The sequence below is a fragment of the Vanellus vanellus genome (assembly GCF_965231255.1).
Source record: "Vanellus vanellus genome assembly, chromosome: 1".
Lineage (NCBI taxonomy): Eukaryota > Metazoa > Chordata > Aves > Charadriiformes > Charadriidae > Vanellus > Vanellus vanellus.
In genome coordinates, this window is record NC_138905.1 from 58,068,109 (window position 1) to 58,094,621 (window position 26,513).

General features: G+C 52.8%; 3 protein-coding genes across 6 annotated transcripts in view; 2 read left to right on the top strand and 1 right to left on the bottom strand.

Moving 5' to 3' along the window:
- Nucleotides 1–4,704, top strand: part of TMEM184B (transmembrane protein 184B) — a 31,729-nt gene extending 27,025 nt beyond the window's left edge. For both annotated transcript variants that reach the window (XM_082491678.1, XM_082491679.1), the window contains exons 9-10: nucleotides 114–137; nucleotides 1,374–4,704. In XM_082491678.1, coding sequence (XP_082347804.1) covers nucleotides 114–137; nucleotides 1,374–1,615 — 266 coding nt within the window. In that variant the 3' untranslated portion in view covers nucleotides 1,616–4,704. The remainder of the gene's footprint in view (nucleotides 1–113; nucleotides 138–1,373) is intronic.
- A 996-nt stretch (nucleotides 4,705–5,700) lies between these two features.
- On the bottom strand, nucleotides 5,701–9,040 carry MAFF (MAF bZIP transcription factor F). Its single transcript, XM_082498697.1, has 3 exons — nucleotides 8,959–9,040; nucleotides 7,860–7,913; nucleotides 5,701–7,773 (listed from the first exon to the last, which is right to left on the bottom strand). Exons 2-3 carry the CDS (start codon nucleotides 7,893–7,895, stop codon nucleotides 7,360–7,362), a joined length of 450 nt encoding a protein of 149 aa, XP_082354823.1. The 5' UTR covers nucleotides 7,896–7,913; nucleotides 8,959–9,040; the 3' UTR covers nucleotides 5,701–7,359.
- A 614-nt stretch (nucleotides 9,041–9,654) lies between these two features.
- PLA2G6 (phospholipase A2 group VI) lies at nucleotides 9,655–25,541 on the top strand. Of its 3 annotated transcripts, XM_082486745.1 has the most exons (16): nucleotides 9,655–10,141; nucleotides 10,672–10,887; nucleotides 11,702–11,882; nucleotides 13,450–13,637; nucleotides 14,909–15,005; nucleotides 15,993–16,175; nucleotides 16,385–16,493; nucleotides 17,083–17,235; nucleotides 18,849–18,939; nucleotides 19,645–19,808; nucleotides 20,340–20,490; nucleotides 20,671–20,807; nucleotides 21,448–21,602; nucleotides 22,353–22,520; nucleotides 23,655–23,728; nucleotides 24,250–25,541. In XM_082486745.1, exons 1-16 carry the CDS (start codon nucleotides 9,933–9,935, stop codon nucleotides 24,389–24,391), a joined length of 2,418 nt encoding a protein of 805 aa, XP_082342871.1. In that variant the 5' UTR covers nucleotides 9,655–9,932; the 3' UTR covers nucleotides 24,392–25,541. The 3 variants fall into 3 exon arrangements, with proteins under 3 accessions (XP_082342871.1, XP_082342869.1, XP_082342870.1); XM_082486743.1 differs by lacking the exon at nucleotides 9,655–10,141 and having other exon boundaries at nucleotides 10,818–10,887; nucleotides 23,520–23,728; XM_082486744.1 differs by lacking the exons at nucleotides 9,655–10,141; nucleotides 17,083–17,235 and having other exon boundaries at nucleotides 10,818–10,887; nucleotides 23,520–23,728.
- Nucleotides 25,542–26,513: the final 972 nt, after the last annotated feature.

The window sequence follows — 26,513 nt, forward strand, 5'->3', positions numbered from 1 at the left end:
GGTGTTTCGGTGGTGGGTCTTGTACAGTTCTTGTTATTTCCTCTCTTTCTTTGTCTGTCTCTCTGTCCTCCCTTTTATCTCTCCCTTGCTTTGGCCACTGATCCCTGATGCAGCTGTTCCATCATATGGGCCATACGGTAGGTACAGCATGCTCTATGTGTTTGTCTCCGTTGGTTTTTAACTGGGATGCTGTTCTGTCCTAATTTCCACCCTGCCTACTGCCTGCTCTGTCCCTTGTTCCCCTTCCTTGTAGGTCTGTAACTCAGCTGCTCACACAGCTGCTTTAGGCTTGTCTGGATCATAAGCTGTAAAACAGTGCCGTGAGCAGTGGCATAACACTTAGCTTTAGAGCATTTCTGTCAGGACTGTGTGAATCTCTCTCCAAAGAGTTGCACCAGCTCTCAAAGGAGCCGGTTTGCTCTCTCACCCCAGCCTCCCTTCACTCTTGTACTTACCACAGATGATTAGCGTGCTTTGGTCGTTTTGGGGAGCTCATCCCCAGGACTAAGCAGAGCCAGAAGCCCACACTGGAAACAGGACCTAGAAGCCATGAGAAATGGCAGCTCCTAGAAGGACACACAGCCTTTCTCTGTGCTCAAAACCTAGGTGGGACAATCTCCAACTGTTGCTTCCTTCACGGTATCACTGTGATACCCTCCACTCGTGGAGTGGTTCTGCCTCTAGTACTGCCCATTCCCCTACTTTCCTTCCTTTGCGCTGCTTTCCGCTTTTATGATCTCTTTCCTGTGGGCACTTTGATACTGCCTATCAAGCTGATTTCCAGTGAGTGAGAATGGCAAATGCCATTTCTCCTATATATTTAGAATTTCCTTACTTTTTGTCTGAAACCCTTTACAGGAGCACCTCCCTACCTGACTGTCTTTGTTGCACACCCAAGCTAGCACAGGTAGCATGTAGTGGAGGCTGTCACTGTGTGCATGTCCCATTCTCATGGCATGTCCCCCATTTGGTGCTGAGGTGGATTCACTCGGCTAGCAGTGGCCAGATCTAGGAGCACTACTGGTAAAACTTCATAGACTCGTAGAATAGTTAGAGTTGGAAGGGACCTACCTTAAAGATCATCTAGTTCCAACCCCTCTGCCATGGGCAGGGACACCTCTGACTAGACCAGGTTGCTCAAAGCCCCATCCAACCTGGCCTTGAAGACTTCCAGGGATGGGGCGCCCACAACTTCTCTGGGCAACTTGACACCGTTTATGTGGCATTTCCTCAGCAGCTGCTTAAGGAATTCTGTAAATTGAATTCTGCAGGATCTAGAAGTGCATGTTCCCTGTTCTTCTTCCCTTCATGTTAAGGGGTGTGGGGGAAAGCAGCAGTATTCTTCACTTGTCCCCCTCGTCTTGTCCAAACAGGTCGCTGTGCTCCCATGAAGAGCATCTCCAGCAGCCTCAAGGAGACCATGAACCCCCATGACATTGTCCAAGATGCAATCCATAACTTCTCCCCAGCCTACCAGCAGTACACACAGCAGTCAACGCTGGAGCATGGTCCACCCTGGCGCAATGGCAGTCATGTTATCTCGCGCTCCCACAGCTGCTCGGGTGCCCGCGATAACGAGAAGACCCTCTTGCTGAGCTCTGATGATGAATTCTAGGAGGTGAAACTGCCAGCCCAGGCTGTCATTTTCCTTCTTTTGTTGTTTTTTATTTTTTTAATTTATTGAAGCAGAAACACACAAGTCATATCACTTCCTAGAGAGTGCAGATTACAGAAGTGGGCACTTCCCATTAGCTTTTGTGGGTACAGACACGATGAGCAGTGCGGAGGTGGGGGAATGGCCAGGACTCCATTATCGAGCCCATTCCTTACAGCAGCAATGGACTGGAATTAATTGAAGCAAAGCTCCAGGGTTTGGGTCTCTGGCCTTCCACACCTGCCTAGCTTGGTGTGGAACACGACTGGCCAGTGCCTGGAGCTGTGGCCAAAAATGTTCTTGCTTTTTTTTCCAACTGGACAACCTGATTGATCTTCCTGAATGGTTGATGTAGGCACAGTTTTCTTCCCCAGCTCCCTGGTACTAACATCTCAGTGATCCTTGGGAAATGGGATTAGGATGCAGCGATAAGCATTCCTGAGGACCAGATCAGAGATTGGTCTCTATAGCCATTGCCTTGAATGCTTAGTAAGGAACATCTGCCCCCACCCTCCTAAACACCTGGTTGTGTAGTCCTCTACTTGAGTGAGCGAGGGGGAAAAGGACAGGACTTTCTTCTTGTTCCTGTGCTCCCTGCCACCCCCCCCTGCTCCCCATCAAAGCCGATACTTGTTGAAGCTCAGCAGGGATGGAATTACTGTCTCACAAGGGCAGGGTTTTCAAATTGCCAGGTATCCAAGCTTCCCATCTCCCCTGCATTCCTGTGGCAAGAAGCCTCCCTGGAGCATCTGTCTCCTGCTAACAAGACTGAGGACTGGCTGTGATAGGTGGTGGAACTCTGCAAAGCTCTGGCCCTTTCATCCCTCTTTGGGAAAGGAAGATATGTAAACACTAAAACTTTTTTTCTCCTTGTTTCCTGTCCCCCACTGACATAGCTGCCCTTCTTAAAGGTGTGGATTGCACCGGGTAGCTGCCAGAGCAGGTCCTGGTCTCTGGCAGGTAGCTCTCCCCATGCTTACCATCACTGACTTCCCCTGCAAGCTGCACAAGTTTTGCCCTTAGGCTGGAGTATTCAGGAAGGGATGCTGCACACTCCTTTGCTTTTTATCTCCATAGATGTTCTGGGCCAAACTGGAGCAGACTTGAAACCTGACATGACCTGGCTGGTTAAAATTGTCCCCCTTAAGTTTCCCAGGCAGCAGTTCCTGCTGCTGCTGCACATTTCATAGACCCTGCAGCAACTGCAATGCTATCAAGGGTGGAGCCAGCATCCACAGGAGTGGGAAAGGAAGCTTCCCCTTGCTTTTGTTGGGTTTTGGTTGGCCCCTAGGTATTCAGTGGAGCCAAAATAAAAATGATCCTGCTGTAGATCTTTCCAGGGACCAGAAAATGCCTCTTGCTTAAAATTGTCTAGAGGAGAAGAGGGGAGCACACTTAAGTGCCACAGATCGGATGTCCCTACACCCAAGCAGGAGGCAAAATGGAGAGGTTGGAGCAAGCTGCTGTGTTCTTCTTGGCTGTAGTTTCTTTGTTCCTCTCCCGCTTCATGCCTACCCTGCCATCAGCAGACCTGCGGGTTTCCAGATTGCCCTTCATTGCTGGGAGAACTGGGGTGTGGTTTACTGCCTGGAGTTTACCTTTCTTCTTTTATCCTAACCTATGTGCTTGCTCATTCACTTTCTCGGAAGCGACTGTGAGCAAAGAGCACCTCACTTCCTCAGCAGCCCTGCCAGATGTGTGTGGTCAGGAGCAGGGGCAAAAGGTCTTGAAGAGAGGTGGGTTTGCTCCCTGCTACGAGGATAAGATAGGTGAAGGCTTAAGGACAGTGTCTCCTTCCGTACTCGTGTGTCTGGGGAGATGGTGAAGCAGGTGGGAGCAATGGTGCTGACTCTTGAGGGAGCTGGAGGCAGGGTCAGTGGATCCAGCAGCTTCTCTGGTGCTGGATTTCCCCATTTGCACACATCCTGCGATGCCATGCAATTAGTTACTGCTTTTCCTAAATCTGTCGCTGCTTAAGTGGACATGCAAACGCTATCTGCCAGGCTTTGTGTGGGCTTGGTGTAAAACTCCTTTTCCTCATGCCATAAGCCACTTGAAAAGCAGGGCTGAAGATTGAATGGGCTTCCCTTCCATCTTCCATGGCTTTAGTGTGAGGTACTTATATTAAATGTCCCCTCTCTCTTAGGAAAGTGAAGCATGGGACATGATCCCTTCCTCCCCTTTCCTTGCATTTGCAGGCCTTGATGATGTCCCAGTGTCACTTAATTGGTGACCGTCCCCAGTCTTTGTTGCATTGGGTAGCTGAGAACTGAAATCTCTGGGCTTGCCCTGTTGAGCTTGAAGATGATCCAGGTTGGGGAAGCGTTTTTTAAAAATTATTTTGAAATGTATGCTGCATATATATGCTGTGCAGAGGATCTGGATATTCTCAAAGCTTCCTGTAGTGGTTTAAAGTATAACCCTTTTGCACTAGCTGCCTTTTGGAAAAGCCTGATGAAGAACTAGCACCCAAACAACAGCCAGCTGCTGAGCGTTACGATTTTATATATATATATATATATATTTTATTTTTTTTTTAACACCACACAAAATCATCTCTGAGCTTCCTGCTCTCCCTCACAACAGGTAAGTGCCAGAGCAAGGACTGGCTCTGAAGCTGCTCTGGCTTGAAGGAACAAATATAAGACCCAGAGCTTGAGACCAAGGAGGCCAGGGCATCTGTGGTCTTGCAGGTCTGCTTGTGGTAGCCCAGGGCCCCAACAAATGCGTTGGTTCCAGGAGCAGGCCCTTGGAGCTCCTCTCCCTCACCTGCTTCCTTTCTCCTTCCTTCCTTCCTTTTTGTTTACCATGTAACATACCCATGGGATTTGTTTATTATTTTTCCATATAGAGTAGTTCTTTGTATATAAACGACTGAAAAAAAAAATGTATGATAAATAAGACAGAGTCACCTAGTTTTGTACCTATCGTGTTTAACTGATGTGAGCTCAGCAACAAGCCGCTCTCTATTTTGGTCTTTGTGATGTTATACTCTGCAGAAATGAGCAAATATGATGACAAATAAAAATATAGAGATAATATAGATTGTACTTCAGCTGCCTCTGCGTGGTGATGTCTGGGTGATTTCTCTGAACTGATTTTGAGTTTTTGCGCGTTGCAGGGGCTGAAGCTTAGTGGGTCAGTGTGTCCTGTTCTCCTAGTCGTCTTCTCAAGAGGAAAGCTTCATGCTCTCTGTGTATGCAGGAGCTGACAGAGCAGCAGTGCTACAGCAGCCTGGTGCTGAGATATCACTGATGGCCCAGGGCAGGAGCAGAAACCAATTGCCAAAAACCTGGAGTAGAGATAAGTCCCGGTCTTGAGTGCTTGGTGCAAAACACCGGTGAGAGGAAGGGGGCTGCTTTCTCTGAGATGGGCCCCAGCAAACAGCAGCTCTGGGCTCTTCTTCCATGAGCGGTGGTGGGGCTGGGGCAGTTTGCAGTGGCAAGAAAGAAGGCGAATGTAAAACCGAGAACCACCATGTGAGTGCTGCAAGCTGCCGGGAGGCTGGGACCTGGCCTGCCTGGGTGTCAGGGGAACATGCTCATTGCTTCCACCTCTGCTCTGAGGAAGGGTGGCTTTTCCCCACAGGGAGGAGGTAAGGCGCCTGCCGCACTTCCTTCCCCTTCTCCTGCCACCCTCGCTGTTCCTGAGTCAGGCGGTGAGGTCACTCGGCAGGGAAGTTTTTGGGTAGAGCTGCCCTGATTGCACCTGCCTTTCCTCCTGCACCGGGTCTGAGGGTGGCCTGGAGGGAATTTTTCTAGCAAAACCCATTATCTTTCCTAAGAAACGCTGATTCGGCACAGCTGAACTGCTCCTAAAAGCAAGTGCTTTGGGAGGTGATGTTCAGCATGAAGCTTGCTTCCTGAGCCCTTTTCTTCCAGAGACTATAAATCTGTGTTTGTTCTAAAAAGTCATGAGCTGTCCCCTATCTAGTCTTTTTTGGGCACGTTCTTGTCCTGCAGCAAAGCTAGAGGGAGCTAGAAAACCTGGTCTCACTGAGACAGCCCTGTCCTGAAGTTCAAGAATGACCAAACACACTCCCACTGTGGAAAAAAAAGAACTTGCTTTATTTGTAAAGTCTACAAAATACAGAGGAGTCGGGTAGGACACATACTGTAAGTCAGAAAATAAATAAGTATTTTTTTTGCTCTATATAAGATAAAATGTGATTTGCATATATAAAATATAAAGTACGGCTCTGTACCAACATCCTGGCTGTGCCGAGAGGCGGAATGGCAAAGAGGACGTGAAAATAACTTATGTTCGTGCAATAAATAAACCCAAGAGGAGTTGGGGTGGGGAGATGCTAACCACAGTGCCCTCTCCATGAGCAGTGGGCACCTCTCTCCAGGGAGGGATGGAAGCTGCAACCAAGGGCGGCTGGCATGGCAATACCCAGGCAGGGGCAGAAAGGGGTAGGAACACCATCTACAGCAGCAGATGCCAAGATGTTACCTCCCCCATGCTGCCTGTATTTAGCAAACCCAACTCTTCTCCAGCATTTCAGCCTGCTGAAGAGCCGGTTGTCCCACACTGGTGTCCAAGCTGGAGGAAAAACAAAGGGAGGAGCCTACCTGCCAGCCAGGCACCTCCCAGGAGCAGGGATGCTCTCCACCCCCGCTTCCCGCCTCCCGCACCTCCACCCCTCTCTCAGCTCTGGCTCTTGGGGGCCAGGAGCACCTTTCTGTGGGCTTTGTAGGCGGTGGGGCGCCAGGGAGTGCTTGGTGGGGCCATACAAGCCGGCCTGTGCTGAGCAAAACAGTGTTTATCTCTGTTCCAGCTGCCTCCGCTTCCTTCCTGCCGGTGCCGCTGCGTTTTGGAGACACCCAGCCAGCCAGGCTGAGTGTCCCGTAGGCAGGAAGAGGCGTGAAGGATGTGCGTGATGGAGATAAAACAGCACCACTGCTTCTCCCCTTTGCATTCGACAGCCTGGGCTGACCCACTTGCATCCCCCAGCTCTCCCCTGCCCAAGGGTCCCTCCTCCATCACCATCACCTCTGGGCTCCCCTCCAGCACCACAGGCTGCCATGGCACTTTCCCACCCTGCTCACCCTTACCAGGCACCAACCTGCAGCCACTTTCTCTCCCCTCTGATCTGCTACCTTCCCTCGCCATCGTCATCCCCACAGGTTCCAGCCATGCTGCCACCTCCCTCCCTCCCTGCTCCAGCCATGGTTCAAGTTGCAGGGCCAATGGCAACCCCCCCCCCCCCCCCCCCATCATATCCCTTCTGCCCCTCACTGCAAAACCTCTCTCCCAGTTTTCTTCCCTGCCACTTGCTCCCGGGAGCACCTGGCCTACCCTCAGCTCTCCCGTGCCCTCCCCAGTAAAGAGAGGTATTTTCCTGCCAGCTTGGAGCCATGGGATGCTTCCTCCCACTGCTGCCTGCGTGGGTTTGCCTTCTCCTGCCTATACCCCTGAGGGTGAGGGGTGCCTGGCCAGCCAAGGGGGTCTGCAGCAAGGGACGGGGCTGGGTTGGAGGGGAGGGGGCTGTGGGGGCCACCAGTGGGGTCCTGTCCTCCACCCCAGCACCCACGCCACAGCAGCTCTCCCTGCACAGGGGAGATGGCGGTCAGTGGACAGGAGAACGAGGATTTCAGGCACAGGTCCTGGTGGGAAGGAGGTCAGAGAGGGTACAGGAGGGGATTTGTAGGGGGGGGGGGAGCCCGGGGGGGCCATGCCCAGCCGGGGGATGGAGGCCGACACTAGGAATAGGCGGCCTGGTTGGCACCGGACTTGACGATGGTGATGACACTGGCAGTGGCCACCTTGGCGGGGGTCCCGTGAGCAGCCATGGTGCGGGCGAAACCCTGCAGGGCCTCGTACTTGCCACGGAGGGTGTCGAGCTCCAGGCGCATGGCAGCATTCTCCCGGGCCAGCTTGTCCACCTCCCACTCCAGCTCCATCTTCTGCTTCTGCAGCTCTTCCTTCTGGCAGACACGCTTCACCCGGCAGCTAGCGGCGTAACCCCGGTTCTTCAGTGTCCGCCGGCGCTGCTTCAGCCTTGCCACCTCCTCCTTGGAGAGGCCCCGCAGGTGGTGGTTGAGCTCCCGCACTGACAGCCCCATCAGCTCCTCATCTGACAGCAGTGGCGTGTTCTCCCCCAGCTCCCGCTTCACCTGACAGAGAGAGGGGGCGGTCACCTGAGACTCCCAAAACCAGATCCCTGCACCCCTCCAGTTCCCCCAGTCCCCCTGGTGCTCACCTTCAGGGCCTTGCTGGAGAGCTGGTCCGCAGCCATCCTTGCCTCACGCTGGCCCTGCCGAGCAGCCAGGAGAAAAGCCGGTTACTGCCTGCCCGTGCCCCTCACCTTGGCACAGAGGGCACTGGTCCCGCTGGCCACCTGCCCGGTGCCCATGTCCCCCCCACCGGCCGTGTGACTCATTCCTACTCCTTTAAAAATTACGTAGTCATATTGATAATAGTAGTAATAACGACTGCAAAAAACAATAATAACGGGGGAAGGCTGGACCTCCCATCCCTCCTTCATCCTGCCCCGAGGTGGTTGGGATGCCGCTCTGCCCAGGGGACGCAAAACGCCCCAGTCCAGCTGCCGGGCGGCCCAGGCGTCCCTGTCCCCCCCCTCCCCCCTCAGGGAGGAAACCCGGGCGAGATCCGCCCCAGGCAGAAAAGAAAGTGAAAAGCAGCAGCCCCACAGAGCGAAACCGCGGGGAAGCCACGCAGCCGGGACCGGCGCGGAGGTGCCACCCGCCGACCCGGCGGGCGAGGGGGACACGGCGGCGCCCGGGGTGACGGGTCGGGGCCGCGACCACGATGCGTGTGCGGGCGAGATGTGTCCTCCCCCGTGATTCAGCAGCCCAGGGGGAAAAGTCACCCAAGCGGCGCCTGTCCCCTCGCCGGTGGCCGGTCCCTGGGTTAGGAGAGAGGGCCCGGGAGCCCGCGCCGCAGCCCGGCCGCCCCTCCCCACCTCGGGGAGCCCCCCAGAGGGGCGAGGGGGGCCGGGAGCGCCCCGCGGGGAGGCGAGGGGCTGGAGAGGGGCGGCGGGGAAGGTGGAGCCGGGGCGGCTGGAAGCTGATGCAATCCGGGCCGGGGAGCTGGAGCCGGGGGAGCGGCGGCAGCAGCGGAGTCTCCCTCCGGGCGGTGCCCGGGACTCGGGAGGGAAGCGCGGACGGCCCCGAGCGGGGACCCTCCCCCCGCCCGCTTTCCCGATCCCGGTCCCGGCGCTCAGCGGCGGCAGAGCGGCCTCCAGCCGGTGCCGGACCCCACCGCCCCCCCTCTCCCGGCCGCCTCGGTGGGGCCTCTCCCGTCCCGCCCCCCCCCCCTCTGTCCCGGCCGGCGCTTACCGGGGGGCTGCGCTGGTCCCCGCGGAGCCGCTGCCGGGTCGGGCCGTCGGGCGGCGGCGGCGGCGCTTCCAGCCCCGCTCCCCGCGATTACTCACCCGCGGATTCTTTTCATTCATAAAAACACAGTCATGCGGTGACGTCACCTTCACCACGCCCCCTCGCCGCTACCGCTGCCGCGCGGGGCGGACCCACCCCTCCTTAAAGCTGCCGCTGAGCTTAAAGTGCGCGCCCCCTCCTCGCACGCTGCCGGGGTACCAATGCAGCCGCTCTCCAAAATGGAGGCATTTTCTCCGAATTCCGGGGTGACGCACGCCGCACCTAGGCGCGGAGAACCCACCAAAGCCCAGCAGAATGGACCGCTGCCGCTTTAAGAAGAGCGCACCTCCCCGCCCCTCCCAAAAATGGCGTCCCCCGCTTTTCCGCCCCCCTCCGGGATGGCGGCGGGCGTGACGCAGCGGCGCCGGCCGCGCTCCCCCGCCCCGGTGGAGCGGCGCCGCTGATTGGCCAGTCTCGGGGGGCGGTGCGGCGATTGGCGGGCGGTGCGGCGAAGAGGGTTGGGGGCCCCGCGCGGGGGCGGCTGGGGGCCCGTCGTGCTTCGGGCCGCGGGTCTGTCCCCAGTCCCGGGCTCCGTTCTGACGGCGGCAGGCAGCTCCTCCTCCCAGCGCGGGCGGGCGGGCGGCAGGGCGGCGGAGGTGGGCGGTTTCCCGCCGAGGCGGCGGAGTGAGGCCCATGAGAGGGAGGTCGGCGGTGGCCGCGAGGCGCTGAGGAGAAGCGGGTGGTCTTCCCGGAGGCGCCAGGAAAGTAAACCGCAGGTGCCGGACTTTCCTCCCGAGGCGGTGTGTCACCCCGGCGGCTTTCGGTTCTCCTTTCCCGGTGCCGGGCGCTAAGTTCAGGGAAGGGCAGGGGCCGGGCGGAGCTGGTCACCGGGTTTCCCCTCAGGCCGCGGGGGAGAAGCCGCCTGAGGCTCCAGAAAGATGCAGTTCCTTGGCCGGCTGGTGAATACCATCAACAGCGTCACCCAGATATTCACAAACCCTTACCGGGTGAAGGAGGTGCCGGCTGCCGAGTATGCCGCTCACACCTGCCTGAGGGAGGAAGGCAGGGTGGCCCTCTTTAAGAACAACTTCGCTCGGTCGTGGGATTGCCTGCTGGTGAATCCCCAGAGCCCACAGGTCGCTTTCCGGTAAGTGAGGGACCTTTAGCAATCACTACTGAAGCATGAAACGAAAGACCTGACATTTCTGATCTCGGGACCACAGTGCTCCCGTGGCTGTGGGCGTGGGGTGTTTGATCAGCAGGTGGGCTCATGAGGAGTGGGAGGCCCCTGCGTGGGCTGGTGGAGGAGTTGTCAGCAAAACAGCTTGCGTGAACAGGGCAGGACAGAGTCCAAACACTGTGAAAACAAGCACCTATGAAATAGATACTCAGGTCAGAATATCCACAGGTAGATGCCCTTCCGCTCATAGCTGTTGCTGTTTCAGCATCTGGAGCCAGGATGCTTCAGCTCAAAAGGTAATGTTCCTCAGGAGGAGGAGATGCTTCCTGCTAATGAAGTAGGCTCCCTTTTTCCCTTAATACAAGTATGACGCCAGACAAAGAGGAATAGGAAAGTCCCCAGCACTAATGTTTGGAGAAGAGCTGTTTAGCTCAGATAAATGGGATGGAGGTTGTTTTTTTTGAGCAGGACCAACACTGCGTTTGCCTTTCCTCCAGGCTCTTCCAGCTTGACAATGAAGCAGATGCCCTGGTGCGTTTTGAGCAGTACGCTGGGCAGCTGCGCCCTTTCTACGAGAGCTCGTGCCAGCCCTTGTCGCTGGAGGATCTCCAGCAGCTCAGTGACTGCTTCCGCAACCACCCCAGCTGGTCCTCAGCACACATTGCAGTGGAGTTCGGCCATCGCGAGAGCTTCCGGCACAACCACATTCTGAGGCAAGGGGCAGGAGGGGTCTCCAGTGGGCCTGGTGCTGGGAACGAGCTCAGGATGGCAGGTGGGACCAGATTAGGGTATCCTGGCTTGATGTACCAAAGCAATGTGGGCTACTGCTTGGGGGATCTTAGCACCTGTGGTTACTGCAGAGATTGAGTTTAAAAGTGCTGGCCTTGGTGTGTCTTGCCTGAATGACAGATGTGGTAGCAAAGGAGGTCCAATGGTTGCTTAGTGTAAGCTTATTGGTGAGTTTTCAACCTGACGCTGTGGATGTTAAAAGCTCAGAGCTCTGGTGAGCTAAAGAATTGAACTGTTGCTACAGGCACTAATTAGACTCTTACAACCTTTGTGGAGCTGCTTTTTGGAGCAGGTTGTGGCTGACTTTGTAAACCAAAAGAAAGGAGGTACGGTAGGACTGTCTTTCTGGAAACAGTTTTTGGCCACAAGCTCTTGCTCTTCCCATGAGGAAGTTCATCAAGGATAGGGGAGACTAGTGAGGAGTTAAGAGGACTAGGGGACTAATGGGAGCACCTCTGCCAGGTTGCTGACTAACCTGTCTCCTGCCTTCCTTTGGGCAGAGGGAGCTACTCCTATATGGGGGGCAGAGGAAGGAGCAGTGTGTCAGGGAGAGGGTCCATGGCGGGGCTGCTTGGGGACTTTTCCCTGCCAAGAGGTTGGGCTTTCATGAACCTTGTGGTTCGCACCAGCTGGGCCCATCACAGACACAGAAGGTACCTTTGTGTCAGGTCCCAGGGCAGCTGCACATCCTCGTCTTTGCGTCGCTTCCTTGGCCTCATGTTGACTCCTCTTTTGCAGCTGCATAAACAGCAGGGACAGTGAGGATGGGTGCACCCCGCTGCACCTGGCGTGCCGCAAGGGAGACATGGAGTGCCTGCTGGAGCTGCTGGAGTGCCACGCGCGGGTGGACGTTACTGACAGGAATGGGGAGACTGTTTTCCACTACGCTGTGCGAGGGAACAGTCCCCAGATCATCGAGGTGGGAGTGATTTCAAAGTTGGGGGGGAGTGGGACTAGAATGGGTCCTCTTTATGGTGTGAGGAGGGAGACAGGAAAATAGCTGCAGACAGGGGAGGAGAAAGTCAGTTCCCTCTGCTGCAGTGTTATGTTAAGGCTTGAGGCTGATTTCAGCCTCTTTGATCCCCCTTTACTGGTGCTGTTTCCTGTAAGCAGGCTCCAGATTCCACCATGCAGTGGAACAAGGATCTTAAGCAAGTTTCCTCAGAGAGTGTCATTCGTTGGTATTTGCGTGAGGTCTTCATCCTGCCTTTCCCCAGGCCCTTGGCTGTCCTGTCTCCTCTAAGCAGGGTATTTGGTTCTGGGCAGAGTGCTCTCATGGGGGAATGTGTGTTTAGGCTGCTGTGGGGGAGTGCGTGCTGCCCACAGACTGAAGGACAGTTTGGAGTCGCTGTGGTTCCTCCTGAGCCTACATAACCTGTTGTTTGAACTTAGCAGCCTTGCATGGGGGACAGTGATCAGAGCCTCAAGGCAGAGACAGTCTGATGCTAGAGGCGTTCTGTTGCTGAGAAGCACTGGGCAGAGTGACAGGGTTCATGAGGGTGTGTGTGGCCTTCCACATTGGTTCCTCAGGTCTGTCAGCTCCCTAGCACCCAGTGTGAGCGTGAGACCAGCTCTCCCCTACTGCTGCATGCCCCGCATTTGCCCAATACCTGTTGTGACAGCTCTCCCTCTTCCTGCCAGACTGTGCGGGGGTTTCCTAACAAGCGACGGGGGAGGGATGACTATCGGGGCTTGCCATGCTGTAGAGCAGCACAGTCGAGACCTTTGTATTCAAAAGATTTTTCTGATGGTGGCAACTTGGCTTGTAGTTACAGAAATACTTTCCGGTCTGATTTGTCTCCTGTTTGTTTCTTTTCTCTCTTGATTCCTTGCTAAACCAGACAAAAGAAACTCTAAATTCCTGCTTCTCTTGTGCACAGCAGGGCTTGCAGGGTTTCCTCAGTATAGCAGTGGCATGATTTTGTGTAACAAATCAGTCAGCTGGTAACAGGTCTAAACTTTACAGGGAGAATAGGAAAATTCCTTCAAACATAGCCCCATATGTGTATTTTAAAGATAATCCTGTTTGTATCCAAAAGCAATGATGAGGTCGCAGGGGAGGTTGAGCCCCTGCCTGCTGACTGGCCTTGGTAACTGGTGGGGCTGCAGCAGGAGAGGAAACTACCGGTTTCAGTTAGCACTCTCATTTGGTTGGGCTGAGCTTGGCTCACGCGGTGTTACTGTTCTGCAGCTGACACTGAGAGTCTGCTGGGCTGTGTTGTTCAAGGTTGTGTGAATCTTTTCTTAACTGAGGGGTGTCTCAGAAGCACATGGGCTGGAGGAGTAGGGCACAGAGAGTGGTGATCAACTCTTTGGGGAGAGAAAACAAGGAGCACTTCCATAGCTACTGCATTGGAGGTGGAGAGGACAGGCTGTAGCGTCATGTGGAGCTCAGTGCTCCAGACTCTGTCCTCAGAGCTCAGAGAGACAGTCAGCACTCTTCCACATCTCTCTGTGTGTATTTATCTATTGTCTTCTCTTCCCAGCTCCTGGGCAGGACCCCAACTTCTGGCTTGGACCACCTGAGCCACGAAGGGCTGACTGCTCTGCATCTTGCTTGTCAGCTGGGCAAAGAGGACATGGTTCGGTCTCTACTGAAATGCCATGCCAGCTGCAGAATCATGGGGACGCTGGGCTACCCCATCCACACAGCACTGAAGTTCTCCCAGAAAGGGTAAGTAACCACTTTGGCTGCCAAAACAGGGCTCTTACCCCAGACCCGTCTGCTTGCTCAGGGTTGTCCAAGACTGGACCCCTTTCAGGGCAGTGTTCAGTAGGAAGATGTCCTGTGCTGTTCTCTGCTACATCACCGAGATAGCAAAAGAACATGGAAGATCTGGTGTGGAAAAGAAAGAAACACTTTCAGGAAAAAAAAAAGTTTTTGTCTGAATTTATCTATCTATATAATTTAGTATCAGACATCAGGAGAAAGACACAGACTTTAAAAAAAAATAGTGGTGAAATGTTTTTTCTCAGAATGAGCTGTGAGAAGATGATATACTGATGCTTAAATAGTATTGCTAATTGCTATACCTCTGTTTTTGAGTGCTCTTATCCTAATAAGTTTTCATTTCAAGGCCCAGTTATTCCTGTCTCCTGTGGGCCAAAGGTACTCTTTACTCTTAATAATGCTCTCTGGAACTGAATCAAAAGAGACACGATGTTTACTCCCTGTTTTGTTTTCCCTGGAGAAATTTGATTCTCTTTGTATGTGCTTTATAATACTTAATTTTCATAGAATGTCCGAGCTCTACAAATAGGGCTCTCAAGTCAATGCTAGCTGCTGCAGCATTTTGAAAAATGCTTTCCAACATTAAAGACACATTCACATGTGTCTTTAGACATGTGTGTCTTTACACAAAAACATGCTTAGGTCCCTTAGTTTGCAGTGGGGCTTGATCTCTTTTACATGGTTTATTTGGTGGTGTTTCAGAGCGAAGAGCATATACTTACTGTTTAAGTCTGCTTACCCACTTTTTTTAGGCACTAGATGCTAGTGTAATCACGACAGGTGTGATTTTTCACCTGTAGGGAAGTATACAGATTCTTAATTTAAGCAAGTATTTAACTATCTCAGTCTTATCTCCACATTTGCATGGAGAGAAAGGGACAAGAGTAGAATTTCCCCTCGGGTCTTGAGACTTTCCAGAAATGCCATATTCCTGTATTGGAGAAGCACCTAGATGTTGCTCCACAATTTGGAATTGGGAAGGAATTCTCCTGCTTCCTCCGAACGCTGTGCTGCTTGTATGCTTCCTGTTGCGCCCTTCCTTTCTAAAAAAAGCAAAACAAAACTGCAGCTGAGGAACTTGCAGGTGTTGCAGAGAGGCTGCCGCTGCTGAAGGATTTCCTGAAAGGCTCTGGGTGGGAGGCAACTGCTGATGTGAGTGGAGGTGTGAGTCAATATAGCAGCCACCCATCCCTTCATCTCATTGTCTTTGCCAGGTGTGCACAGGCCATCCTCGAGGTGGATGCCAGCCAGGTTCGCTCCAAGGACCCGCGCTATGAAGCTACTCCGCTGCACTGGGCAAAGAAGGCAGAGGTAAATGGAGCCAATCTGTGGCGAGGGCCTGCGCTGCCACCCCAGCACCTGGTTAATTCCTCCTGCTGGTGACCTCTCCCTTTCCTGAATGCACGTGCAGAGCCCTGTGAGTGTCAGAGCCCAGCCAGCAGCCCGGTGTTTGATTCTCTTTGCCCTGTGCTGATCAGTGCTGGTTGCCATGGGGGATAGAGCAGTGGAGCCTTGCAGTGAAACAAACTGATGGGCTCATGCCTAGTCTGTCATCCTTGGCTGTGAAATTGCCAGCTTGTCCATTTTCCCTTTCTGTTGGGGGAATTGCAGCAGTGTCACTGTTACCCCTGGGGGGAGCTCTCTTCTCTCATTACTGACAGTTTCACGGAAGGAAGCAAACTGATGCCTTGAAAACTGCAGGGAGAGTGTGAGGTAGGCACAGGGTGGTGGAATGTAGGTTATGGTCCATCTTCTGCCAGATCCATGGGCAGATCAGTGGTGTGATATGCCATGCCTGGAGCACCCAAATGGTGCTTGTTGCAAGCAGAGGACATTCCTATGGCAGGACTGTTTTCCCTCCTGCAGTATGACATCCCTCTCAGAAATGTCCTGTGGAGTTTTGGAGCAGATATAAATCTGCTTGGCTTACAAAGAGGAGAATATCAAAAAGCAAACTTTTTCCCTCCAGTCTGCAAGGATTCTGGCCTGAATAGGAACTGGTTTTTCTCCATTGCTCTCAGCCAGTTGCTACACTTGCATGTAAGTCCCAAAACATCCGGTAGCTCTAGCCAGATTGTGCAACCACCAGCTAGTTCTGTGGTAAAACACAGAGAAAACCTATCTCCAGTGCTTGGAACAATGTGGCTGGCATCTGCTAGCCAGCTGTATCCAAGCTAAGGATTCCTCCTCGTCCCCTGCTTTGCTTGCCATGAGACCTGGATTGTTTGAGCGCCCAGGCAGTTGTCCTCATGATCATTTTCTCTCTTCTTGACCTGGCACGTGCATGCCTGGGGTTAGATGACACAGCTGCTGCTTGAGTATGGCTCCGAGGTGAATTTGACCAGCCGGACAGCTGACATGGCTCTGCACATTGCAGTCAAGAGGGGACGTTTTGACTGCGCCATGGTACTGCTGACACACGGGGCCCACACCAATGCCAGGGGTCAGGATGGCAACACACCACTGCACCTGGCCATGAAGGTGAGTTTTCTGCAGAGGCTGCTGGGAAGGAGAGAGAGTTTTTTCTTGAAGGATTGAGGCAGGGACGGACTGCTTTGAAATTCTAGCTGTCGTCTTTCATGGGGGGATCCCTTGTGGGTGCTTTGGCTAAGGAAGAGAGGAGGGAAGGAATGAGAGATTATGAAGCCAAGGGGAGTGTGGCTCTGACTGAACTTTCTCTTGTCCCCTAGCATGACCATCTGGATATGATCAAAGCAATTGTCGTGTTTGGAGGAGATGTCGAGATACCCAATGATTTCGGGGAGACGCCAGGGCTGTTGGCAGCCAGGAGCAGCAAAGGTGAGAGAGCATGTCAGCAGCTTTACAGGGTGAACACAGCATCCTGTCTCCCCTTGGTGGCTAAAACAGGGTCTTGGGGAGAGGTGAAAACATGCCGAGCATGGGTAATTCTCTCCAACATGCTTTCCCAGCTTCTAGTTGCTCACAGGGTAGACGCTTCCTGAGCTAGCAGCGTAGGCTTTGTATTAATAGCCCTTGATGAATTTCTCTTCTGTGAGACAGAGATGCAAGAGGAAAAGCTGGCACACACTCACCATCTTTCAGGCTGTGGTGTTGGGCACTGCAGGCTCACAACGGGATGACGCAGTGCTGCTGAACCGCCCCGGCGTAAGCAGACACGGGCAGTTCTTCAGTGGCAAGAAGTGTGTGGCACACACCCTTGAAGCTGCACAGCTTTGGGTACCACTGCTGTGCACAAGTCCTGCTGCTTGGTGTTAAGGGACAGATACCCAGGACTTGCTTTCCCCTTCCCTAGTTCATCCCAGAGGTTTTATGAGGGTTGGGGCTGCTGTAGATTTAGCAGAGCCCCCGCAGTGTGTGCCTGCACTGATTCTCTTTCTGACCTGTGACTCCCCCTTCGTCACCTAAGGTGTGAACCGGAAAGTGCTTTTAGACCTGCTGCAAACTGTAGGGACCGAACGCTGCCACCCACCCAACCCTGACTCCCCAAGCCTGGCACCATCTGCCGCCTCCTCCTTCCTGGAAGGCCAACCTTCCTCGTGGAGCAGCTCCAACAGCTTAGGTAAAGCCTTCCCTGGCCCTCCCTTGCTCTCCTCCCTTCTTGCTTCACAGTGCTGTCTCAGATCTCTTCTTCAGATGGGCCACGCTCTTGGGGCCAGTCTCAGTTTCTGGTGACTCTGTACTTGTTCAGCTGTTGAAGGATCTTCTCACTTTTCTGTTTTTCCCGTGTGTGTACTTTAAACTCTTGTACCATAAACTTGTTTTATAGACCTGACACAATGCAGCTCTGTAAAACGGAAGGGGAAGACTCATTCCCTCACCCCTCTGAAAGAGGTGTAGGACTTAGTTTCCTGCGTGTACTTTATCCACTGGGTCGTGTACAGAAGGGGAGGTACTTGCTGGTCTGCCTTGAGGACCTCCCAGTGTCACAAGGAAATTAGAAGCGTTGCTTGTTCAGATCCTGGAGGCCAGCAGCTGGGGGAGGGAAGGGATGAAGGCCAAGGATAAGCGACTTTGGTCACAAGGTTTACGTTATGCATAGGACAAGTGAAACTTGGGATATATGGTTGTGTTGTAGCTTGTGCTCTGTACTGTGCAGACTGTGTGAATAAGCCCACGGGTCTATACTAGGTGCTTGGCTTTCCTCCTCCAGGGAGCTCTGGAGCTCGGGCAGAGGCAGCATGAGGGGTTATGGAGGGGGCAGTGGGTGAGTTGGCTTGGAGGGAGGCTCTGACCCTCGTGAGGGGCTTGCAGGCAGGTAATAGCGGCTTCTGGTCCACTTTGCCTCTCAGGTTGGTGGTTTCCTCCCCCCCCAGACCTTGGAGTGTGTCCTGTGTCACCACAAGTGTCACTGGCTGTTGACACCAGGACTTTCTTCTCACCATGGCCTTGTGAAGGCAACCCCCCAAGTTTTAGTTCTGATGCAGTGACAGAGCAACACCCTTTTTCATCCTGGACTCTGGCCCTTGAAGAAACTCCTCACCACATTCGTTGCTATCCACAGCCACCTTCCAGCCTGGGTGCTGGCAGGAATATTTAACTTCTCTCCCCCTGTTCTTCTTTTGGTTTCACAGGCTGGCTTCTCGCCTAGGCTGGATTGGTGCCTCACACCCAGGGTGGCCTGGGTGTACATCAGCTGCGTGGTAATGACAAGCCACCCTGTCCCCACAGCTCTCCTGCCTAGGTTACCTTGCAGGAGTAGATTTAGGTTTTATCTTATGGCTTGCAGTAAACTGCGTAGTGGACATGCTGCTAGGCTCTGCCTTCTCTCTCACTTACTGTGCTCATCATCTGCTTCTACAAATCCTTTGTCTTTGCCAGTGCATCTCCGTCTGCCTGCTCTAAAGGACGGGGTTTCTCCTCTTTGGTGTGGAGTTTAATCTGGGGGGGTACCTGGTTGCTATGGGTCACCTGCAGGGAGCTTTATTTGATTGGGAAGGGAGTTGGATGTTCTTTGTGTGATTATGGTGGAAATGATTTACTGCAGGGGTGGGAGGTTTGGGTACCTTGACCAAGTTTTCTGGGGAAAGAGAGAAAGTAGGAAGAATAATTGAAGGTTTTCAAATTGATAAAGTATAATTTGGTTGACTAATATCTCTGAGTCATGTATCAGAGGGTTCAGGTAGCAAAGTGGTCTCTAATTTCTTTTCCGTTTGCATGTTCCTGGCCCTCTAGGGTACAAGGACCTTCTGTATATTTCCACAACGCTTGGGCAGTTCTTGAAGGCACCAGATGTTGTGGACTCACCCAGTGAGAGCAGAAGAAAGTAAGTGAGGAACAGCTACTGTCTAGGCTTCCTGTAGAACTTGAAGGTGAAAGCCATGTGTGTGAATTCTCCCCGCCCACACCCGTGGGTGTGGCATCCTCAAAGCTCATATTATTTAGTGTCCATTGACCTTGCAGTTTTTGCCAGAACCTTGTGCCTGTTCCTGCCTGCAGCCCTGGAGCTGTAGTGGAGCCCAAGCTCAGCAGGTGAAACCGCTACTCTGTCCTTCCCCTCTGCTGCTGGGCACGAAACACTGTTTTGGTTTTGTGGTTTCCTCATCTTCACGCGCTGCCCTGACGCTCACCCAGCTCCTTTGCCAGGCTGTGCACTGCCTTGACAGTGCCTACACCTCACCTTGCATGGAGCAGTTGGCACTGAAGTGCTGCTAGCAGGAACTTAGGGGTGTCTCCTTTTTATTTATGACACAATACACATTACAGTATAGTAAGGGACTTGGATGCATTTTTGGCTTGTGAATGTCTCTCTGCTGTAGAGGTTAGAGATGGCTAATAGAGCAAGCGGTGTTGCACCAGCTCTGACAAGGCATATCTGGCCAGGTCCAGTCTTATTTGCATCTGAGGAAGCACCACTGGATTTATTTGTTCCCTGACTATGCTGTCCATAGTGGTGTTTTTGTTACCGTGGCATGCTGTGATTTGTAAGCTGTCCCGCAGCTCCCAGTCACGTGTGTCTGTCTCTCTCCAGTCACGACCGCCTCCTGTGCCTAGATGGAGGGGGCATCCGGGGCCTTGTGCTCATCCAACTCCTCCTGGCTATCGAAAAGGCTGCAGGCCGTCCCATTCGTGAGATTTTTGACTGGATTGCGGGAACCAGCACTGGGGGGATCTTGGCCTTGGCTATTGTACACGGTGAGGACAGTGCAAGTAATGGGCCCCTTCTCGCTCCTGTGGGCTTGATCGCTCCTCTACGGGGAGCAGATGTGGGGTGGGAGCTGCCTCTCTGAGTCCCAACTGAGATTTGTTGTCCCTGCCAGAGGAGGGAAGGGGTGTTTGTTAATGAAAGAAAGCCCTGACTTGGCTTTGCACTCGCTTCTCACATCAGCTGGCCTTGAGCAGCTTTCTGGGTTTTGGGAAGTACATGATGGCAGAGTGCATTGTTCTGATCTTCCTGCTCTCTCCATGGGGTTTTTTTACAGCAAGGTGATTGGCACTTTCTGGTAGTGGGAAACAACACTCCAAGCTTGCCTTTTCTCTTTAATCCTTCCTAGTCATGCTGCTGAGGTCTGAGCAGATGACAGGCAGCCTGGGAAGGGAATGGGATTGGGAATGACTCTTCCCATCTCCCTGCTGGTCCTGGAGAGTCCCATCTCTGATGTGCTGTTTGTTCTGCCTGTCCTTCCTCCCACCCTCTGCTCCTGCTGATGCTGTTGCCTGTCTCAGGGAAGCCCATGGACTACATGCGCTGCCTGTACTTCCGCATGAAGGACATGGTGTTCCGGGGTTCTCGGCCCTACGAGTCGGAGCCCCTGGATGAGTTCTTGAAGAAAGAATTTGGGGAAAACACCAAAATGACAGATGTCCAAAAACCCAAGTAAGTCCTGCCTGGGGCTGCACTGGTTGATGCTCTCCTGAGTGTGCTCTAGACCCCTCTCAGCAAAGACGCTCAGCCTCTCCTTAGAGCAGATCTGGAGGAGTGTGATGTGCAGACTATTGAAGCCATGAGTATGGTTTTTTTCCCATTTTACGCGTTCTGTCATGTCCTCTTTTCCAGGGTTATGGTGACAGGGACGTTGTGCGACCGGCAGCCAGCTGAGCTCCACCTTTTCCGGAATTACCCTGTACCAGAGACAAAAACCTCCACTGAATACAAGACAAGCGCATCTTTCAAACCACTCACCCAGCCAGAAGGTAAATGCTGGCACACAGCAGTCCAGTTGGTTGGCAGAGGAGGGGGCCATCCCTCAGAGACACAAGGTTTCTTGTTCTTCCTCCCATTGTTGTGAAAATCAGGGTGTCCCAACAATGGCTCGTCCCTGATCTTGGCTTGTAGCTTGGTCCTAGTGATGGTTCCCTTTTATCTTCTCTCCTCCTCCCTTGGCTTCTCTTGTACTAGGAACAGGGGCTGGCTAGCAAGGTTCATGAAGAAGGGGTCTGCTAGAGGAGTCCTGGATACAGTCAGTACCTTTCCCTGGGCTCTCAGGAGCAGATTAACATAGAAAAACTGTGTTACTGAAGCATGCAGCTGCCTCCAGCTTGCTGCTTGCTTTGTCTAGCAAGCTTAACTGGTTCACCATCAAAATAGCAGCAATGAAGCTGTTAGTGAATTTGACCCAGGTTATGTAGAAAGTGGCAAGAACATCTTTCAAAGCCCCCCAAAATAATCCTGTGCATCCAAGCAGAGGACTTACTGTTGGGAGAAAGAGGCACGACTATCTAGGGCAGGGTCTTCTGGGGTTGCAAGCCCTTCTGCTTTGTGTTGGTGAAGGTGGGGTGCTTCTTGCACACAGGAAAGTTGCTGCAAGAGGCCATATGCTTTCTCTCTCTCCAGACCAACTTGTATGGCGCGCTGCCCGCTGCAGCGGTGCAGCCCCCACTTATTTCCGGCCAATAGGCCGCTTTCTGGATGGCGGGCTGTTAGCCAACAACCCGACCCTCGATGCCATGGCGGAGATCCACGAGTACAACAAGACGCTGATCAAAAAGGTGAGGGAAATCCTGGCTCTGATTGGTAACTGGGGCTTTATTGGCTCCACTGAGCCTCCCTTGAAGCGGAAGAGGATTTGGGAACGGATGCCTCTCTAGTGGATAAACAAGTTGGCAGTGCAGCACCCTAGGAGGGAGTGTGTGGAGGGGGATATGTGTCAGGAATGGTGGCTGAAAGGTGAAATACCTCTTCTGACAAGGGTGTGAGATTGGGAGGCAGCCCCATCAGCCTGTCCTTGCTGCTTTGAGCAATGATGATTCAGTTGATGGTTGTGTGTGTCCCTTGACTCAGCTCTGCGGGGCCTTTTCCTGCCCAAAAATAAATGGATAAGACAATAGTAGGGTACTCTGCAAGGCTGAAGAGTGAATGCCTTCTGTGGTGTGGCAAGTTCCTCAGAAAGATGACTAACTACTGGCAGCTACTGCTCCCTGTAGCTGAAAGGGGAGCTGTGTTGCCAAAATGACTGAAAGACTTAGACTGTTTCACAGTCATCTGGTCCTCGGACTCATCTTTGGGGTGATCCCATGGGTTTGGGTGCAGCTAGGGTTGTAAGGGACAGAACAGTGGGACTGTTGAAGTCGCGTGGATGATACCTGTCTCACCAAGCAGTACTAAAGGGGGAGGACGGGGGAGAGAAAAGGCTACTGAGCCTTTCGCCTTGGCTTTCAGAGCTTCCCCAAGACTGCTGTGAAAGACATGATCCACCTTAATTGTTGGTCCTTGCAAACAAATCTTTTGTTTGTCCACAGGGTCAGAGGCAGGAAGTAAGAAAACTGGGGTTGGTGGTCTCCCTGGGCACAGGGAAACCTCCGCAGGTCCCGGTGAGCTCTGTGGATGTCTTCCGCCCCTCCAACCCTTGGGAGCTGGCGAAGACCGTCTTTGGGGCCAGGGAGCTTGGCAAGATGGTGGTGGATTGTGTGAGTACTGGGAGGAAGGGATGGGGGAAGACCCCTGGGGCTGCTTGCAGTGAGGCAGCAAAGGTTTCCAGTCTTCAGCTGCTTCCTTATAGAAGAAAATTGTGTTTCCTTGGAAGTGCTCTGACCACAGCCAGTTCAAGGAATGGATGTAGTGGGTAACATAAGAATTGTGGGGAGCACAGAAGGTCTGAAGCCCTGTCTGCCTGTTTGGGGTTTCAAATGCCAAGGGAGGTGCGGTTCCTTCAGCTGTAACGAGCTAAGGTATGGGACAGCTGAGGACAGGATGGTGGTTGGTGACCCCTAGGAACGTTTGCAGATATGAGTTCATGAAACTCAGTATCTTTCCAGGGAGCGTTGATTATCATCTGAACAACCTGGACCAAAAAAATCAAATCTCAGAAAACAGCAATTAATTTTTCTTTGGAAAATCTTTGTTATCCCCACTGGGGAATTAGCAAATGCTAGAGAAGTGGGAGTATCACTAATAAAAAGCTGTAGTTCAGAGCTGTGGTTGGGAGTGTGTAATAGGAATACATTCTTGGATGCTTCAGAAAGAATGTTGAACATGAAAACACTCAAAATGAATGATCATAACTGAGGTTTTGACTGTAAACTTAACTCTTTTGCTTTATTTCCTCTTAGCTTTCTAAAGCCAGAAAATACCCAGAGAGGTCCCTCTGCTTCCCCTGTCTTTTATTTCAGGGCTCCCAGGGAAGCTGTCCCAGCATAGCTCAGAAAGCCTGCAGTTAATCACAGGCTCTACTGGTACTGGGCTTGGACAGAAATGGATAGAGATGAAATCCCAAGGAGGCTGTGATTCAGATCATCCTGGGGGTTTCCTTAAGGGAATCCTCTCAATGCTGTGATGGATGGAGAATCTGTAGGGTGCAATTCCTTGTTTCCCAAGGATCAGGAGTACAGTTCTTACATTAAAAAACAAAACCCAAACCAAAACAGCAAAACGTCACCCCACTCTAGGTGGTGAATGTTGCCATCCAGGATGCACTTGCTCCTGGTTTTTCCTCTCCCTCTGCAGCTTGTGCAAGTTCGACTTGGTGCCAAGGGAGCCTCTTGCAGGCAGGAGGAGAGCAGTGTGACAGTCAGGCTCTAACGCTGGGCCTGTTTCTCCTGCAGTGCACTGACGCAGATGGCCCAGCTGTGGAGCGTGCCAGGGCCTGGTGTGAGATGACGGATGTCCCGTATTTCCGGTAGGAGCTTCCTTCTGCTCTCTGCACAGACCTATTTTTATCCCTCTCACTTCAGACCTGGCTGTGGCAGGATTTGTAATCCCAAATAGTGCCCCCTCCAGAGGCATGCCTGCCCAGACCCGTCCCCCTGTCCCCTTCTCCTCATGCCTCAGTGACATATCAGAGGATGCCATGGCCCAATGGTGGACTGAGCACTCCTTGTCTGAGTCAGTTAGTGGGATCTCTGGGGATGCTGTCTAACAGGGTCCTTAGGGGATGTGTGTCCTGCCCTGTTCCACCACACACAGCGTGTTTTGACACTCATGCCTTACTTAAGCGGTGCAGTTGCTGAACTATGGCTCAGCTTTGAGTGTGGTCTTGAAGGAGGGGGAAGGCCTCTGCTCTGCAAACCTGCTAGATACGGGCAAATGAACACCCAGGACAGCAGGAGCCACTTTGCACAAGTCTTGTGCTTGGCAGTCTCGCTGCCTTGTCACATGCGTGTCTGTGACCAGCTGGTGATGCTGTCATGCCATATGCAGGCTCAGCCCTCAGTTGCACACGGAGGTGATGTTGGACGAGGTGAATGACACCGTGCTGGTGAACGCTCTTTGGGACACCCAGCTTTACATCTACCAGCAGCGGGAGCAGTTTGAGCAGCTGGTGCTACATCTCTGCCGATGACTGACCTGGGGGGTCCTGTTCAGCATCCCCACGGCAAGGAGCAGAAGAATGCCTTGGATTTGCCCTTGAACCAAGACGCTGAGGTGGGGGAGGGATTACTACTACTAATAATGAGGAATTAATGATACTTAATAGACAACAGTGCACATATACATGTATTGCAGGACACACCTGTGTATTCCTGGACAGCTGTGAAATGCTGACAAGTACTTTCATGCCGTAGCCCCATCTTTGCTGCTGTGCTTGGTTTTGCTGCTCTGCTTTCTGACTGTACAGCCCTTCCCAGAAGCCAGAGCCCCCACCTACCTGTCTTGAGCTATAGCAGCTGGAGTCTCTCCTGTCTGTGCAGCACCTCCACTGACAAAGCACCGTGCACCTTCCCACATCACAGAATAGTCCCAGGCCAGATAAAGCTTCAGGGATTACTTGGTCCGCTGGGGCCGAGGTGTTTCGGAGTGTATAGTATGGACAAAAGGGACTATTCTTCCCTCAACACGCCCAGTTTGAAGGGGAGCTGAAACGCTGCAACTTCCCGCAGTAGATATGACGCAGAATGTTGTGACTAGCCTTGGGAGAAGGGGGAACCTTTCCTGAGCCAGTTGTCTTCTGAAGCACCTTCCCCTTTCCCCTCCAAGACGGGCTGGCAATGTAAGTAGTGACTGCGCCCAGGGTGGGAGCAGACCACCCCAGAGACTGTTTTGTGCTGCCTGACTTGCTGTGTTACTCTCTCCTCAAGGGCCGAGATGTGAAAGCCTGTCTTTACTCACAGCAAGCTCGAGATGAGGGACAATAACCTTGGCTTGGTTGGTAAAGAGATCGTTTCTCTTTATTCTTAACATGGAATTGAAATACTTTGAGATCAGTTCCCACCAAAGAAGCTGACCCTGTGACAACTTGGATTTACTGTTTTTTTTTTACTGCTGGAAATTCCATTGGGAATGCTACACTACTTGATGTTTCTGCGGTAAATTTTGCATATTTATAAATAATTTATGTACCTATTGGGAGGTGTTTTGAGGAGTAACCTGGAAAACCGAATTCTTAATCATTTGCTTTTTATGGGATGGACTGCTCTTGTGAGTGGTGCTTCTGTGAAAAAAAACTAACATGACCTGAAATAAAGAGAGGTTTGCATTTGGTTCCACTGTCATGCAGTCTATGGGTGTCTTGTCTCTCTCTCCATTGTGCAAAGTCCCAGAGGGGTTCTGAGCTTGTAGCCTCTGAATTTCTTACAGGTAGAAAATCAAGAATTTGGGCCCTTGAGGTACAGGATTATACCCTTTGTACAGGCTGAAGAGGTGAATGGCCTGTCCCTGCTGCCAGCCCTGGGAGCACGTGTGGTGTGAGTGGCTGGTGGTCCCACGAAGTGTGGCATTGCATGCTGGGCTTATCAGTTGCAGCCGGTGGAGAGGCTTTGTACCCACTCCCATGTGAGAATCCTCTTGGTGCTGATCAGGCCTAGAAAGAGGAACACTGAAATCCCTCAGAATACAAATGACTGGAGATGGCGCTTTAATTCTGGTAGCCCCAGGTGGTTCCTGGACAAGGTAACTGCTGCAAGCCTGCTGGACCTGGTGCCCACCAATTCCAAAGGGACTCCGCTGGCAGGAGTGTGGGTGGTGAGTCATGAATAGGGCTAGAAACTGATTATCTGCCTTCTGATTTTCACTTTCACAAATGACATTGTGGAATTACAGGGCTGTTAATGTGGAGTAAAGGTTTTCTTTTTCCTACATAACAGAGGGGCCTACCTTCCTGTGGGAAACCAAACCCCTACATCTCGAGATGGAGAGAACATGAGCTCCCTTATGCTTTTTGCCTGTGGGTTGCATTCTCCCATTCTCTTTATAAGCCTGCACCATCTGCAGGGACTTCCCAGGGTGATGCTGTGCTTGGGCCTCCTTGCACGCAGGCAGGGAGAGCCGGAGGGTTCAGGCACAAGCTCATGCCTGCTGTCGGGGACTCACATTGAGACTGGGAGCTGAGGGAGGCAAAGAGCCAGAGGGCTGAGGCCTGGGGTGGAGGAATAGTGGGCAGGGAAGAGGTGGAACCCGTTTTGACCTTTCTTCATGTTGCCCCCCCCCAAGTTACTTGCTGCCTGTGATCACAAGCTGATAGGGAT